The sequence below is a fragment of the Cannabis sativa genome, chromosome 1, assembly GCF_029168945.1.
Source record: "Cannabis sativa cultivar Pink pepper isolate KNU-18-1 chromosome 1, ASM2916894v1, whole genome shotgun sequence".
NCBI lineage: Eukaryota > Viridiplantae > Streptophyta > Magnoliopsida > Rosales > Cannabaceae > Cannabis > Cannabis sativa.
In genome coordinates, this window is record NC_083601.1 from 40408962 (window position 1) to 40425555 (window position 16594).

General features: G+C 34.5%; 3 protein-coding genes and 1 non-coding gene across 4 annotated transcripts; 1 reads left to right on the forward strand and 3 right to left on the reverse strand.

Annotated features, from left to right (window-relative positions):
• Positions 1 to 4687: 4687 nt before the first annotated feature.
• On the reverse strand, positions 4688 to 6666 carry LOC115704016 (CASP-like protein 3A1). The gene is made up of 3 exons (XM_030631237.2): positions 6181 to 6666; positions 5356 to 5491; positions 4688 to 5113 (listed from the first exon to the last, which is right to left on the reverse strand). Exons 1-3 carry the CDS (start codon positions 6492 to 6494, stop codon positions 4898 to 4900), a joined length of 666 nt encoding a protein of 221 aa, XP_030487097.2. The 5' UTR covers positions 6495 to 6666; the 3' UTR covers positions 4688 to 4897.
• A 1567-nt stretch (positions 6667 to 8233) lies between these two features.
• TRNAT-AGU (transfer RNA threonine (anticodon AGU)) lies at positions 8234 to 8307 on the forward strand. Its single transcript has one exon. It is a non-coding gene; the product is annotated as a tRNA-Thr (tRNA).
• Positions 8308 to 9879: 1572 nt separating this feature from the next.
• Positions 9880 to 10868, reverse strand: LOC115708094 (uncharacterized). The gene is made up of 3 exons (XM_030636281.2): positions 10594 to 10868; positions 10400 to 10462; positions 9880 to 10319 (listed from the first exon to the last, which is right to left on the reverse strand). The coding sequence occupies exons 1-3, from the start codon at positions 10663 to 10665 to the stop codon at positions 10116 to 10118; spliced, it is 339 nt and encodes a 112-aa protein (XP_030492141.1). The 5' UTR covers positions 10666 to 10868; the 3' UTR covers positions 9880 to 10115.
• A 1445-nt stretch (positions 10869 to 12313) lies between these two features.
• Positions 12314 to 16390, reverse strand: LOC133034618 (uncharacterized). Its single transcript, XM_061109780.1, has one exon. It carries the CDS (start codon positions 16388 to 16390, stop codon positions 12314 to 12316), a length of 4077 nt encoding a protein of 1358 aa, XP_060965763.1.
• Positions 16391 to 16594: the final 204 nt, after the last annotated feature.

The window sequence follows — 16594 nt, forward strand, 5'->3', positions numbered from 1 at the left end:
ATGTTTCCTCTCTGCCCTCCCATTTTGTTCATGAGTATGGGGACATGGATGTTGAAAATGTATCCCTTGATCTTCAAGAAACCTTTTGAAAGGTCTATATTCCCCTCCCCAATCGGCTTGAACAGATTTGATAGGCAAATTGAATTGTTTTTCCACTAATGCCCTCCATTTGAGGAAAACCTCAAAGGCTTGTGATCTTAAGGTGAGGGGAAAGATCCAAGTGTACCTGCTATAGTCATCAAGGAAATGAACATAGTACATGTACCCATCAATAGAGAGATCATGGGAAGGACCCCAAAGATCTGTGTGAATTAGTGCAAGGGGCTGAGTTGCTCTACTTTGTGAAATGGGAAATGGAAGAGTATGACTTTTACCTAACTGACAAGAATTGCAAAATTGTAAATCTTTTAGGGTGCCAGTGTGTGGTAATTGAGGTAATAATCAGCTTAAGGTTTGAGCATTGGGGTGCCCAAGCTTGCAATGCCAAGTGTTCACATCTTTATTAAGAGATGAATGGAAAATAGAATGAGTATAGCCATCTATATCAGTAGTAAAAGAACAATTTTTATTACTTGTATTATGATTACAACAACTGATACTGGGATCAGTATTACAAGAATTAGAAATTGACTCATGAGTCATATCAGGTGACATATATGCAAGGTTGCATTGCAAGACAGATTTGGAGATGGAAGAACCTTCTCCAAGTAAGTATAGACCATCTTTAAGTCGCCCCCTCAGCAGAACTTGGCCAGTGTTCTTGTCCTTGACAAAACAAGAATTTTTATGAAATTCAAGAAAAAAATGATTGTCATTAGTCAATTGAGAAACACTTATCAAACTTTTTGTAATTGAAGGAACAGTAAGGACGGAATTGAGACTAAGACATTTGTGAGAAGAAGAGGGCAAAGAAGTAGAGCCTATGTGTGAAATTGCTAATTTCTTACCATTACCTACAGCCAATGTGTCATTTCCATGGTAGACTATAGCATTGTCAAGATTATCACTGGTGTTGGTGACATGATTTGTGGCTCCAGTGTCAATGAACCACCCAAAATCATCACCAAAATCAGGAACAACCTGTGGAGAGTAATTGTTGGGTTCTTGATCATTGTCCATTTCAGCAAGATAGGCCCGATGATGAGTGGGATTGGGTTTGGGGGTAACCCAATTTTTGTCGAACCTATAGTGACATACAGCAGCGGTATGGCCTGTTTTGAGACATAGTTGACAGATCAAACGATTATTGAGAGTGAATCCCCTTCCATTGCCTCTGCCAAAAGATCGAGAGGGATGATCTTGAGTTGTATTTCGAGGACCTTGCTGAAAAGGACGAGAAGAGCCATTTCTTGGTGTGCCATAAGCAACATTAGCTTGCATCTGTAGATTTAGATCAGTAAAGGAGTTGTGCTGATGAAGCCGACTTTCATGAGCCATTAGAAGAGCCTGCACTTCTTCAAGAATTAGATCATCACTACGAGACGTAATACCCGACACTACAGAGTCATATTCAGGACCCAAGCCATTAAGCAATTGAAGAATTAAATCTTGTTCAGAAATTGTAGAACCAGCAGTAATGATTAGGTGAGAAAGAGATTGAACTTTAACCACATACTCAGAGATGGATAAAGAACCTTTACGAATATGGGAAAATTGACCTTTAAGCTGAAGTAATCGGGCACGGGATTGACTTGTGAAGCGTTGTTCAAGAGCTTTCCACAACTGAGATGATGTAGTGTATGTAGCCACAGCAGCAAGGATTCCTTCTGTCATAGACGATCGAAGCCAAGAAAGCAATAGTTGATCACGTTTCTTCCATTGAAGGTATTGTGGATTGGGAGTTCCATTAGCAAGATTTCTTGGAGGTGGGACACTGGTGAATAGAATGTCATCAAGATCATGACCTATTACTGTGGGAACAACTTGCGATTTCCACGCCAGGAAATTGGTGCGATCCAATCGAACAGTGAGAGAGGCAGAGAGAGAATGAGCGAACGGGTTCCAGGACTGGGTTTGTTGTGGAAGAAACTGAGTAGCAGCAGCGGTAGTAGCAGGAGCAGGATCATGTTGAGCAGCAGTGGAGGAAGTGTTATCGTGGGAAGCCATGGGAGACGGAGGTCAGTGGCGATTGATACCATGAAGAACTTTACAATGGCATTCAATAAACTGGTACATACCAGATGGTACACACCAGAAGAAAACAGAGGAAAAGAATAAGAAGAAAAGAAAATGATGCCAAAGAAAGCTTAACCTTAATGGTTAGCTTGGTCCCTTTTATTTATAGTGAATTGTACAAATACAAAACTGAAGCAACTGTCTAACAGAATCTTGAAACAATCTTTAACTAACTACAACTGATATAACCGTATTAACTAACTAAGTAGGTAATAGGTTTATATTATTCATTTTAAAGAGATGCATTGTAAAAACACAATTTTTTATTACTATTTTATATTTTAATTTTACATCGCTTATTAGTATTTATCTCTAGCATTCTCTTGTGTTTGAACATATTAATACTCTTTTTTTTTTCTTTTCTTGTTTTTTTTTATTAAAAGTAGATTGTATTAATCAAAACAAAATAAATGTTACACAAACCAGCATTTATAAGACACAACAATAAATTGACACTCTTATATATTTCAAACAAAATAAAAAAACTCATTGGTCCCTCTTAGAAAGTTTATTTATGTAAACAAGTAGTAATTAACTTTTAATGATACTCTAATCAAATTATCTACATAAAAAAATCATAAACACATTTTGCTCAAAAATACAAATATTCTAATTCCTTCAAATAAAGTATATAAGCAGCCATAGTAATACTGTGAAGCAAGCTACAAACTCGTTTTGTATTCAACCACAATAACAAATCCAGGTAAGACTACCCAAATGGCATTGCCAAGCCAACACTAAATAACTTGCAAGAGTTACTTGGGGAAAGGTCACTCAAAGAAAAAATGAGTATGACAGTCATCTCACACATTGGGCAGAATGTAAAAGTAATAGCGATATGATACCTCTTGTCATCAGTATTGATCTCATGTTAACAAGTTATTATGGGAGGCTTGTTGATCAAATGATAAATTTATGTTTTGATATGGATAAGTGACACCTAATTATTTTACAATTATCAACCTTAGCATAAGGAATGAGAAAAGAATTATAAAGCTTGCTTACTCGAAATTTACCCTTTATCTAGTATCCATGATTGATTCTTATGTGAAAACATCTTTAAGGTTGAGGAGTTTACCCCAATACTAACTCACATCCCCTTTCTTATCAACAACCCAAAAATCTCGATTTTTAAGTATATGGTATTGATCATTTTAACCCATAGAACATCTTGCTCTGTAGAAATAACCCAAATATACTGAGCAATATTCGAGGTATTATTCCACTTGGTTCCTTCACGAAAACCCAAACTGCCATACTTCTTAGGCTTCCAAACAAGATCCCACAAGGCTAGATGTTGTTACGAAAATATAAAACAACGCAAGTGCACTATCACAAGTAGTACTCACAGAAGTGAGGTCGAACCCACAGAAATAGAAGTCAATTACTAACTAAATTAGACATATGTTTCTATTGGTCAAAAAAAAAAAATTAGAAACAGAATAATATAAATTGATAGAAAATTAAAGAATGTGATTAAAGCTACTTAACCATGAATGTGAAATTAAAAATATAAATTCAATTGCTTCAATTACCTAATTATAATGCCATTTAACTATTCTTCTTTTTTTCAAGTAATGACAGTTTACAATATAACCTAAACTCTTTTCAGATCATATAATTTACAATGCATTGAGTAATAATCTAAAGATTACACAGGCTATATAATATTCTCGTTTCATATCAAAACATATGTTTGTTCAATTAAAGCATTCCTCGTATTCACTTTTTATATTTCATTTTATAGGATCATAATTGTGCAAAATGTGATCAATTTTCAACATGTATTAAAACAAATATGAACAAATCACAAGAATAAGAAAGAAGTGTTAGGTTTTTTTTTTTGGCAATTTAGCTGTCAAAATATTATTTAATTTATTTGTGAATTATGGTATTTTCTTGTGTTAATTTTATGGCTTTGATTACTCTTTTCCTTTTAATTAACTTCTATTTACAACGGTTCTTTTTTGTTTAGGAAACTTGTCATACAAGAGAAGGATTTCTCTTTATGGAAAGTTACCTATTTTTTGTAAAAATTGACTTTTCTTTTTTCTAAATGTTAATTTCAGTTTTGCTATATGTATAGAAAATCAAATAATCTTAATTTTGCAAGTATTGAAGACCAAATCATGATCTTGGTCGTATTTGAGAAGTTTCCTATTTGGACCTGATTGTCTCTATAAAATACGAATTTCATGCTGCAAATTAGGGATTTTTAAAAAAAGTTTTGTTTAGCTTTGAAAATGTGTTTGTGATTGTCTCTAGAGTTTTTATGTTCTATAAATAGGGCCTAGAGAGCACTCAAATGTTTTTCACCTATTCTAATTTTATTTTTCATATTTTCATTGGAGAGAGTTTCTTTTGTGAAAAGATAGAGTGTTCACCTAAATTTTAGTCTTTATTTAATGTTCTTATACTGTTCTTAGAATAGGTTGAAGAATATGATTAAACAAAAAAGGGTCTTCGGGAGAAGACTTGTCAAAGACTTCGGAGAGAAATAAGCACTCACACATCAAGCAATTAACTAATGTTCATTCCATCTCTACAAAAGGGAAATATAGACGTCAAAGATGCATACATTTAACCATTAATTTGAAATTAATAACTAAAACGATGTATGTGGAACATGCTTTCTATTGATCGATCAGATAAACAATCATCATCGTCATTAATAAATATGTTTTCTCTTTTAGAAGCAAATGTAATTTATTTGTTATGATGATCAGTTGTTGGCAAGGCATATAACATCTTGAATAGCAGAAATGGCGAGCAAGAAGCAAGTAAAGAAAGCGAAAGCTATGGAGATGGCCACATGGTCGCAGAAAAAACGCAAAGGTTTACAGAAATCTGGTAAGGCTGTGTGTTTGATTCCTGTGCGGTTCAGGTTACTGACCCCTGATGCTGCTGACCCTGCGCTTATCATTGCATATGCAAACACCTATTATATATATCACAAACACAATTAATATACATTTATATATATATATACAAATCATATATTATATTCAGATAACTAATTAAACAGTACTTTTATGTATCCAAAGAAGTACAGAGAATTTTCTTATTGTAATGAATAGAGAGAGAGAGAGAGAGAGAGAGAGAGGATATAACAGTTATATGTGATTATTAATTAATGGTTAGGAAAAGAAAAATGAGAGAGAAAAGCATATGGTGTATTACCTGATCACAAGCAAAAATGAGCCATGCATGATTTCTTGTGGGAACAACGGATGACTTTCTGAGCAATCTCAATGCACTTAAGATTAACTGCAGCAATGAGTGAGCTGCAACTGCAGCTGATACCCCTACCAGGTACCTGCTCATTCAATTCACATTTTTCGGTCATCAAAAATCACACACTTCTCAATTCCAAAAAAAGTTAAATTTTAATTGCTTGATCAAATTAACACAACTTTGTAATTATTTGGAAGCTCACACATAGTAGATGAGCACTATATATATAAGCTAATAATTTAAAATGAAAACTTATAAGTAGAGTTTCATTCCTTCATATAACATAATTAAAATTATTATTTCAAAATAATGTCTAACAAAGAGACAAATTAGAATAGACTTCAAAGACTAATAAAAAAAATAATAAAAAGGGAGACACACTCACGGGTCTGATTCCTTTTTCATTGAAAAGCAATGAAATGAAATTAGAAAAGTAGCTACGTGTACGAATACCAAATATTTTTTTGTTGTTACGTGGAAGGGCAATTTCGTCATCATAAGTGGACACTCTTAGTCTAACAATATTAGAAAGAATTAAACTTAGGACAAAGGCCGTTTTTCAGGTCATGTTCCGGGAAAGCCAGTAAATATACTGACAAAATCTCCATTTATAAAGCATAATAAACCTGATCTAACTACCGAACAAAGAGAGAACTTGGCAAAAAAAGAATGATACAAACTTAACTTACTTGACCTTGGAAAGAACCCAAACTACAGAAGCAGCAAAATAAAGAAAGAAACAGAGAAGGGTATCATAGTAATTCCACTTACACGAATGAATCAGAGAAAGACCACTTGGAAAAAACTGGGAGAGGAAAGCCATAGACAAAAACAGTGCTGGCCTCTTTGGCTGTAACCATGAACAACAACGCTATCACCGACGTTGCCACGCTCAACACCCTCAGTATTGCCTGTGCCACGTCAGCTTTCCGGACCAACACTGTAACTTTCCGGTGAGAATGATCAGCTGCCCCCACCGCCTCTACGGCCCGCTGAGTGTGAGCCCCATTTTCCTCCATCACTACCACCACCTTCGCATCCGCCATCTCTGTCTCCAACGACGACGTTTTCCTCCCAGTCACCATTTTTGTTTTTTCTTTTTTGAGTTAAAAGAACTATATGAGTTGTAAGTGGTAATATATAGTGATTGATTTGTTTTAACTGAAAAAAAAAATTGTGTGTGTTTTGGTTTTGGAAGAGTATGCCAAAGTACGTGGGATTGGGAGTTTAAAAAGAGTGAATTCAATGCCTCCGGTTACTTATTCTACGGTTCTTAAATTATATATATAATACGAAAATATTAGTTACGTCAGAAATATTAATTTCAATTGAATACTTAAATTTATATTAGAGCAATACTATACATCTTAATAAATTATCGAATTACTATCAAGATGAATGAAGGGGAAAATGATCTATATCAAAATGTATATATCATGATATTTTATTATGAATGTTATAATTATTATTTTATTAAATTTTGTTTTAATTTTTAGGTAAATATTTTAAATATAAGTGTTGCTACATCTTTTATCACAATAATTTATCAAGATGTAATAATTTTATATTATATAGGACGTACCTATATATTTAGGAATATTAATTATTTTAACTCTATATACATTATCCAAATTAATGTGATTCAAAAACAAGACTTCGATTATTGTCCCATCTCTAATTATTATATATACTAGAACATAATAATTATTATAGGGCATTTGTAATATATATTTTTTTTTAATTATAAAAGTAAAATTTGTGTTTTTAAAAAACAAAAATATATTTTATAACCACTTTTATTTTTTTAATTTTAAAAATAGAAAATGAAAGTGTGTTCTATAATTTTTATTTTTTTATTTTATTTAAGTCGGGTTCAGATCCAAATCTAGGAACAGGGCCGTGGTCTGAGTCCAGGACTGCGGCCAGGGTCAGAGTTCCTGTCCCAAGGTCTAAGTTGGGGTCGAAATCCAAAATATATAAAAAAAAAACTATTTAAAAAAAATTAATAGTAATTTTTTGTATTAATTTTTTAAAAAAGTTTTGATTTTCAATTAAAAAAAAATAAAAAGTTAAAACAGTTTTATAAAATATATTAATTTTTTAAAAAAAAAACAAACTTATTACTTTTCTAATTAAAAAAATTTGAAAATTAATTAAAAAAAAACCATTATTAAACGCACCATATATTTCTCTTCTAAACAATATTATTTAGGTGTTATAATGAAAGTATATTAAATAATGAGTAATAAAAACAACTTAAATAACAAATACAAAAGATTATTATTTTTAATAGTATTATTGATATATATTTAATTTATGCTGTTGCTATAAATTAAATATAACAAGAACATTAAGATATTATTAATATTTTTCTAATTTGTGCTGATCATAATTAGGTTATGATTTCATATATATTAACTTTGTACTCCATAGTCTAGGAGCTTGTTTGGCTAAATAATATACATATATTATATATGTGTTATAAGTTCCAACGTCATTGCAAGCTACCAAAAATGATGTGTGGAATTGTGTTTGAGTGGGGTGGGGCACACAACAGATTAGTGCCCGTGAGTTCACAGTGCATGCAGTGGAATTGGTGCTTTTGTTATTAATTGGTCAGAAATTTACAAAAAATGCATAGATATATGGAGTCTTACGACTTAAATATATATGTACTGTGACAAACTCTGATCTCACTACACTGGGAAAGTAATTAAAGAAGGCACTCGTTTCAAAACTTATTTATTAGAGAGGTAATTTAATTGCAGAAAATTAAAAATATAAAACACATTATATATAAATAAGAGAAAAGATTCATCAAAAAGCTTTCATAGCTCAGTTGGTTAGAGCACCCGTTTAGTAAGCGGGAGGTCTTGAGTTCAACTCTCAATGAAAGCATTTATTTTTAATTTCCCACACGCATTTTATAAATGTGATTTTGATGACCATAAAGGTTCATTATTCCCTCAAGAAATCATGCATGACTCATTTCCCTGATCGATAACGCCATTGATTGACGGGTTTCTTTTCTTCTCATCTGTACCCTTTTAACAATAATATGCAGTTGTTATCTCAAGATCTCTCCATTTGTACTGTCCTTATTATGTGTTTAATTTGTTAATTTGAATTACCTGTATTTAGAGATTGATTAAATATATATGATGCTAATGCTATCATAAGATACCCTGCTTATTAATTACGATAAAAATATTTAGTAGAGAGGCAGATTTATAATTGAGTTGCTGTCTTAAGATAACCTTAGTAATCAGCGAGTTATACTAGGATTAGTCATAAATAACCTTAGTAATTAGTGATAACTAGGTTGAAAACAATTGATTGATCTGCTATTTCTTGAAACACTTAGTCACGGCAACAAATTATGTACATCATAGCAAAAGGGGTTTCTAATTTCTTGATGCCCCAATTAAACAAACATCATAATCGCTGATTGCAATTTCACTCTCCACGAGCTGCAGAGTCACTCCTTTTAATGGCTTTGCTCATAACTTCATTATTTGGGTAATAATGAAGCTTGATCTTCCTCTGCTTCTTCTTCTTCCATTGGTTCATTTGGTACATGCACACATTAACTGCAAGACAGTGTACTCATTATTTAATTCATGAATTCAAGGCAAAAGGTTTGTCTTTACTATGTCATAAATTAGCTGTTATTTGCTATATCTTGAGTGTTAGGCAATGCATAATATGAGGTGGTAACCTATGTTAAAAGTGATTATGAGTCATGACAGCAAATAAGCTTGTAAAAACTCACAGTTACTCAGAGTCTGTTACTCTTCCTTCATCTGTAACAAAATGGTGAAGACATTTTGATAAACTTGCTGTATTAATATCATAAAAGAGTACACATAATAAGGCCTTGGTGGAGCCACTTCTGTCAGTTATCATTAAGAGACCTTAAATTAATTCGATCTTAACAGATGAAGACCAGAGAAGTGAGCATCCCAATGCATCAAATTAATTCATGCATGCCATGGTTAGTTACTAATTATATCTCCACTGCTGCAGCACCATTAGTAGTCTATCAGTGCTCTTCTATTTATGATTTTGTTAGTGAAGTATCATTTTCCCTGTTCTCTTTCTCCAGGAGCAAAGATTTGTGCACATACATGTTAAGGTTGCATCCCAATGTATGTACAATGTACAAGTGGATTTTAAGATATTTTCAATCCAATAATACGCATAATATCCCTTCTGTTATTGTAATGTAACAATTCTTATTTATATTTTGGATGTTTTGCTAATTACTTCAATCAATTAAGGGTTTTTTGCACTACTAAAATAACACATATATGAAATCAGATTACATGTTTGCTAGAGCTTGTTTGTTCTTTTGCAATTGAATTTGAATATATATTACATGTTTAGTTTTTACATAATGAAAGTGGAGTTTCTTTCACTACTAAACATTAAACAAATAGTCCAATATGGACCTTTGAAAGCATCACAATATATGAATACAGATTATTTTGTATTGATAATGAATAAAAGAGTTCTGAAATCATTTATTATAATTACAGCAAGCCCAACAAATTTATAGGAATCACTTATTCTCTTGTACTTATTATGTATTTGAAACCAATAATTTCCTGTATTGATTTTCCATAAAAACAAATCAATAAAGGACATTTTAAATCATACAGTAATAATTGAGTCTATGTCCCAAACATTATTCCAATATGAAATTTTCAAAATGGGGATGAAAGAGGTTCCCTAAGCTTATTTTGTTCCACAGATTCTGTTCTGATGATAGTTGTAGGAGTGCATGTACACGTGCACTGACAAGGTATTTCAATAATCTCTCTTGTTTCTTTCAACACACGACCAACTTCATCTTCTTTTTCACTTATTTGCTTCATCTTTTGGATTGAACCACCAACTGGTGTCATTCTCTACATGAAAAATAGAATAAGAATCATTCAACTATATATAATTAAACAGAGGAAATATTAATGAAGGAAATATGATCAACCTCGATGAATATGATTGTGGCTTCATGTGGCTCAAGCTTTTGAACAGCATCGGCTGCTACTTCCTGCACAAGATCAAATTCAATATAATGTTATGTGAAGAATATAAAAATGTATATGTAAAATGAAATTTGCATGAATTAAAATAGAACAGAAGGAGAAGATATAGGCATTGTATTGTATATTGTGTACGTACCCTGGCAAGGTTGAGTTGCTCTTCTTTTAAGGTCCGAGGCTCTGACTCAATGGAGCTATTAACATTAGCCATGAAAAACAGAGGGTGTTATAAACTTATATCTGATGACTTATCTATATATATAAGGAGTGAGGGGAGAGGGAAATTAAGCTTGGAAACACCAACCAACCAACCTAATCACAATCACAGACATTGACTCCAACTCTAGTGGCTACAGTTTCTCAAGAAATTAGATCAAACTAACTCAAAAGTTAATAAACTAAAACTGTATAAACACTCACTCACTCACTCTTATCCCGTGTACTTGTTAGGGAATGACATTATAATAACTCCATGATCACGGGGGTCAATCAGTACTTGGTGCTTTATTTTATACTTTGTGGGACAAAAAGGTGTTTTATGTGAGCTGTAAATTTGGTTAGTCAAATGGCGATTTGGGTTATATCTAATCCCCATAGCGTCCGCCCAAATATTAGTTAATGTTCACTTTCATATACCAATTACCATATTCGTATGTATGTATACCATTTAATGCTTACACTTCAGAGCGTGTGTCAAGCAAACCAATAATATATTTTTACGGTGGTTAGACCATATCTAATATTAAATTTTAACATATGATTCAATTAATTTAAAGTCATCTAATTTATTTATTGAATTCTAGATTGAATCGGTTATATCCCTGAGATAAATGTATTTTATATATATTTATTAGTTTAATTTTAATTTATTTAATATTTTTAATTCAATATTTTTTGGATAATATAAGAAAAAGTAAAATTTTAATGTTAATTAATTTAACTATATACATGTATATAACAATATCAAATTTTATTACTCATTTAAATTAGATAAAAATATTAATTAGTTGGATTAGATGTTGAATGTATTAGATTGTTAGACACTCTATCCAACATCTGATCCAATCCAATTCAATATTAAAAAATAACATCCAATCCAATCCATCACAACTAAATATTTAATGTTTAATATATGGTTTGTAATTAAATCCGTCGGCTCTCATTAAATTAGACGCATTTTTATTTAAGCATTGTTATTAGGCACCAGTGGTGCCTAGCACCTTTGTAACATGTCGCGTTGCGATTGGCTAGTGATACTCCCTAAAAGCTATTATATTAAATTATATGGGACCCGATACTTAGTTGGACCAAGCGATATTGATACGTAGGAAGGTGCTAGGTACTATTGGTGCCCTTTAGCATTTCTCTTTTTATTTCTATCTTTTTTATTTTTAATTATTTTGAAAATAATCATTTCTACAACAGTAGAGGAATAATTATACAATATAATAATTCACATCATCGTTTTAAATAAAAATAGTCATATGAGAAAAGCTTAGTAAATAATGATAAATATAAAAAAATCTCAAAGCAATTTTTGTGTATGTGCTTATTTAGACTTTTATATTTTCTTATAGATTTCCTATATATGATGAAGTTTGGAATTACATCCAAGAACACTTCTTCAACTAATTGGCTTTATCAAATTTTGACTCGAGGAATAATTCATTTTAAAACGTTGTGGTTAAGTTTCAAAAATTTAATGTTTGATACAGATAAATTTTAAATTTTAAAAATTGGCATTAATAATTCTTTTTTACTTAACTGGCAGAAATAATTCTTAAAATTACGTTTTTTTGTAAGTTTTTGAAACTTATAATGTAAATTTCTTTTTTTTTAATGAAAAATGTAAAACTTCATTAACCAACAAACTCCGTCACCAAACAAGGTAACAAATCAGTAGGAACAGACTCCATACTGAAGGTACGATCAGGATACAACTTAGAGGCTCTAGCAAAGCTATGAGCCACTGAATTAGCAGATCGTTTAACAAAAATAACCTCAACGGTACTCAAATCCGCAAGCAAATTTTTACAACTTTGAATGACTTGACCAAACAAAGAAATCATACAAATAGAACTCCGTAATGCTTGCACAACCCCAAGACAATCACTCTCCACAGTCACATGATGCCATTGCTTCAATTTGATCCAAGTGAGAGCTTCCTTGACAGAGATAGCTTCTGCAAGGAGTGGTTCCACCATGTTCATCGCCAAGATGGTTCGGCCCTCAATTAACCAACCTCGGTCATCACGCGCTACCATACCCGACCCAAAAGACCGCCCATCATCAAATAAAGCTGCGTCTACATTAACCTTAATGCTATTAGCAAGAGGAGGGGACCAATGCTCTGCACCATCATAAATCTGATCATCAGAGTATGATGTGCCAAGGACAGAGTTTTGAGCATTATTCCATTGATTAAGGTAGTGTTTAGCAAACCCAACTATATCATCAACACGAGTCGTCTTTCCCTTCCAAACCAACTCATTGCGCGCATTCCAAATGGCCCAACACACAGCAGCCACGAGAGCCTTTTTTTCAGCATTCAGCTTGCTGAAAACCAAGGTGCACCAGTCAAGAAAAGAAATACTTGTGTCACTAGTAGTGCCGATGCCCACCCTATTCCAGCATAATTTGATCACATTGCAAGTGACCAAACAATGGATAATGGTTTCAGTTTCCACCCGCCAGAGAGGACAGAGAGAGCTTACCTCCACATGTTTAGTTCGAAGTTGTATCATTGTCGGAAGGCAACCCACCGCCGCACGCCACATCAGGTTTTTGATCTTGGGTGGTAGCTTTAGGCTCCAAAGTTTACTCCAAAAGTTGTTATCATTCGACTCGTGCCATCCACCTTTCAGCCTTTGGAGTAAATTATAAGCACTTTTAACCGAATAAAAGCCCGAGGTCTCTTTAGACCAAACAAAATGATCTTCCAAGTTGTTGTCACTCAAAGGAATGGACATGATCAAATGTTTATCCCTATCAACAAAGAGATCATCTAGAATCTCCACATCCCACCGGGAGCCATCCGGAGTTAGGATGTTGCTTACCGTAGCAGTTGAAAGAGCAGGATGATCCGAAATGACAAAGGGATTGACTTCATCTGGCAACCAAGGAGATTGGAGTATTGGGATATTATTGCCTGATCCAATACACCAACGAACTCCTTTTCTTACTAAATCTTGGGATTCCCATATACTCCTCCAAACAAAACTCGGGTTTGAGCCTATCGAGGCTGATAGAAAGTCCCCCTGGGGAAAATATCTGGCTTTAAAAACTCGAGTTACCAAAGAATCTGGTCTTGTAAGAAGCCTCCACCCTTGTTTTCCCAACATAGCCAAGTTAAAATCCCGCAGATTTCGAAAACCCAATCCTCCCCCTTTCTTATGCTTGCAAAGTTTATCCCATGACAACCAATGAATTCCCTTTCCACTATCCTTGTTAGTCTGCCACCAATAACTCGCCATCATACTTTCAATACTTCGACTGATTTCTTTGGGGAGGAGAAAAACACTCATCGCATAACTTGGTAGTGCCTGGGCCACAGTTTTCACCAAAACTTCCTTCCCAGCCCTTGAGAGGAACTTGCCTTCCCATTGTTGCAACCTTTTCCTGACTTTATCTTTGAGGTAGCCAAGAACAACGGTTTTTTTGCGGGACATGGTGCTTGGGAGCCCCAAATAGAAACTATCCTCAGTTGCAATACTCATTTGTAGTCTCTGGCTAATAACATTTCTGACCGTGGTAGTAGTATTAGTGCTGAAGAAAATGGATGACTTTGATAAATTCACCTCTTGACCTGATGCCCTTTCAAATTTGGTCAGCAGTTTTCGAACCCGATGAGCTTCAACTTCTGATGCTTGACAATACAGGTAGCTATCATCCGCGAAAAGCATGTGAGAAACTCGAGGTGCCCCATTAGCCACCTTGCACCCATGGATCCAACCTTGTCTTTCGTACTTTCTCAATAAAGCAGAGAGACCTTCTGCACAAAGAATGAACAAGTAAGGAGACAAAGGATCCCCTTGACGAAGGCCCCTAGTTGGAGCAATAGGACCCATCTCATGGGACCCATGGATAACCTTGTAGTTGGCCGATGACACACATTGCATGATAAGATGTACCCAAGTATCCACAAAACCCAACTTCGTAAGAACCGCTTCTAAGAAACTCCACTCAATACGGTCATACGCCTTGCTCATATCCAGTTTCAAAGCCATACACCCAGTCTTCCCTTGGCGCTTTCGTTTAAGATAGTGAAGAACTTCAAAAGAAACCATAATGTTATCAGAAATGAGTCGATTTGGAATAAAGGCACTCTGAGAATCCGCGACTATAGAGTCCATGAATGGCTTCATACGGTTGGTCATTACCTTCGTCACGATCTTGTAAAGGACATTACAAAGAGCTATGGGTCTCAAATCTTTCATTGTCTCCGGGCCCTTCTTCTTGGGGATAAGGACTACATTTGCGTCACTACAAGCTTCATCAAAGGCCCCCGTAGCAAAGAATCTCTGAACAACCCCCACAACATCTTGTTTCACTATATGCCAACATCGTTGATAGAACGTCGGGGTCATACCATCTGGTCCTGGACTCTTGTCAGGATGCATTTGAAACACCGCCGTCTTCACTTCTTCCTCCAAGACAGGTCTTGTAAGCTCCAGATTAGCCATCTCAGGAACAACATGATCAATACAGTCTATTACTTCCCTATAATCAGTATTAGAAGCTGAGAATAAGGACATAAAATACTGTACCACAACATCAGATAACCCATTCTCCCAATCCACAAACACCCCCTGGTCATTCTTAAGCTTCGAAATAAGATTACTCCGTCGCCTATTACTTGCCGCCTTGTGGAAATATTTGCTATTTTGATCACCCTCCTTTAACCAGAATTGTTTAGCTCGTTGCTTCCAGAAAATTTCCCGTTGATCGATTATAGCAAACAGCTGTTTTCGAACCTCACTATATCGAGCCATAGAGATGTCATCTCTTTTCTTCTTCAAAAGCTTCATTTCGGCATTACACTCTCTTATTCTCCGTTTGAAATTCCCTGTTATCTCTTTACCCCATTGGGATAACGCATCAGCACACACATTCAACTTATTCAAAATTCCCCCCACACCAACCCGTTGCCAACAATCCTCCACAATTTGAAAACACATGGGTTCTTTCAACCAAGCATTTTCAAAACGAAAGCGGTAGTTCGTGGGAGATTGCTCAACAAAAATAGGCTCAAGAAATAAAGGAGAGTGATCAGAAGTAGAAGTTTCAAGGTTAAAAAGTTTAGCACCTTGAAATAGGAGAGTCCATGCTTCGGTGACCATTGCTCTGTCCAGACGAATTTCAACCCAAAGGGTAGTGCCTCTGCTCTTTTCCCAGGTGAAAGGGTACCCCGTGAGATCTAAATCAAATAAATGACAATCGGTGAGAGCTTTTTGAAAACCTTCTAGAAGCCATCCAGGGTAAGGTTGTCCACCTTTCTTGTCCTCTTGATTGAGAATATTGTTGACATCCCCAATCACACACCAAGGAAGAGATGAAGAACCGGCTATGGTGCGAAGAAGATTCCATGTCCTTTCTCTACGATTTCTATTAGGCTCACCATAGAAACCAGTGAGTCTCCAGCTTGGGTAGCCCACTTTGTCAATCCTAATATCAATGTGATTATTAGAAAAGCCCAATAAAACACCTTCTTCTTTTTCCTTCCAATACAACACTAAACCTCCTCCCACACCTTGGGCCTCAACACAAAAAGAGCCTTCAAAGCCCAATTGTTGACCCACCCATTCAGTTCTTTTTTTATTACACTTGGTTTCACATAAAAAAATAAAATTAGGCTTCTTTTGAGTAACAAGCTCCTTAAGGAATTGAAAAGTCCGTTGGTTCCCAAGCCCCCGGCAATTCCAGCTCAAGACATTCATAATGCTTGGCGGGTCTGGAAACCAGAACCCGCCCCAAAAAAGTTTTTTGAGCTATCCTCCCCTTGACCGTCCATAGCCACATCACCATCACTCTTTTGATTAGTACCATTATGTTGTTTGTGTAAATTGTCTAAACTAGGTTCATCCAATTTATTAAGGTCCGGCCCACTATCAACATAATTACCCAGCCCATCAAAAGTCCTT

Bases quoted from the DNA above. Each gene is read 5' to 3' on its own strand.
- LOC115704016 (XM_030631237.2), bottom strand. From the start codon at position 6,494: ATGGTGACTGGGAGGAAAACGTCGTCGTTGGAGACAGAGATGGCGGAT. The intron at 5,492-6,180 runs GTAAGTGGAATT...TTGAATGAGCAG, and splicing joins TCTTTCTCTGATTCATTCGT to GTACCTGGTAGGGGTATCAG. The intron at 5,114-5,355 runs GTAATACACCAT...TATATATAATAG, and splicing joins TCATTTTTGCTTGTGATCAG to GTGTTTGCATATGCAATGAT.
- LOC115708094 (XM_030636281.2), bottom strand. From the start codon at position 10,665: ATGGCTAATGTTAATAGCTCCATTGAGTCAGAGCCTCGGACCTTAAAA. The intron at 10,463-10,593 runs GTACGTACACAA...GATCTTGTGCAG, and splicing joins AGCAACTCAACCTTGCCAGG to GAAGTAGCAGCCGATGCTGT. The intron at 10,320-10,399 runs GTTGATCATATT...TTTTTCATGTAG, and splicing joins CCACAATCATATTCATCGAG to AGAATGACACCAGTTGGTGG.
- LOC133034618 (XM_061109780.1), bottom strand. From the start codon at position 16,390: ATGAATGTCTTGAGCTGGAATTGCCGGGGGCTTGGGAACCAACGGACT.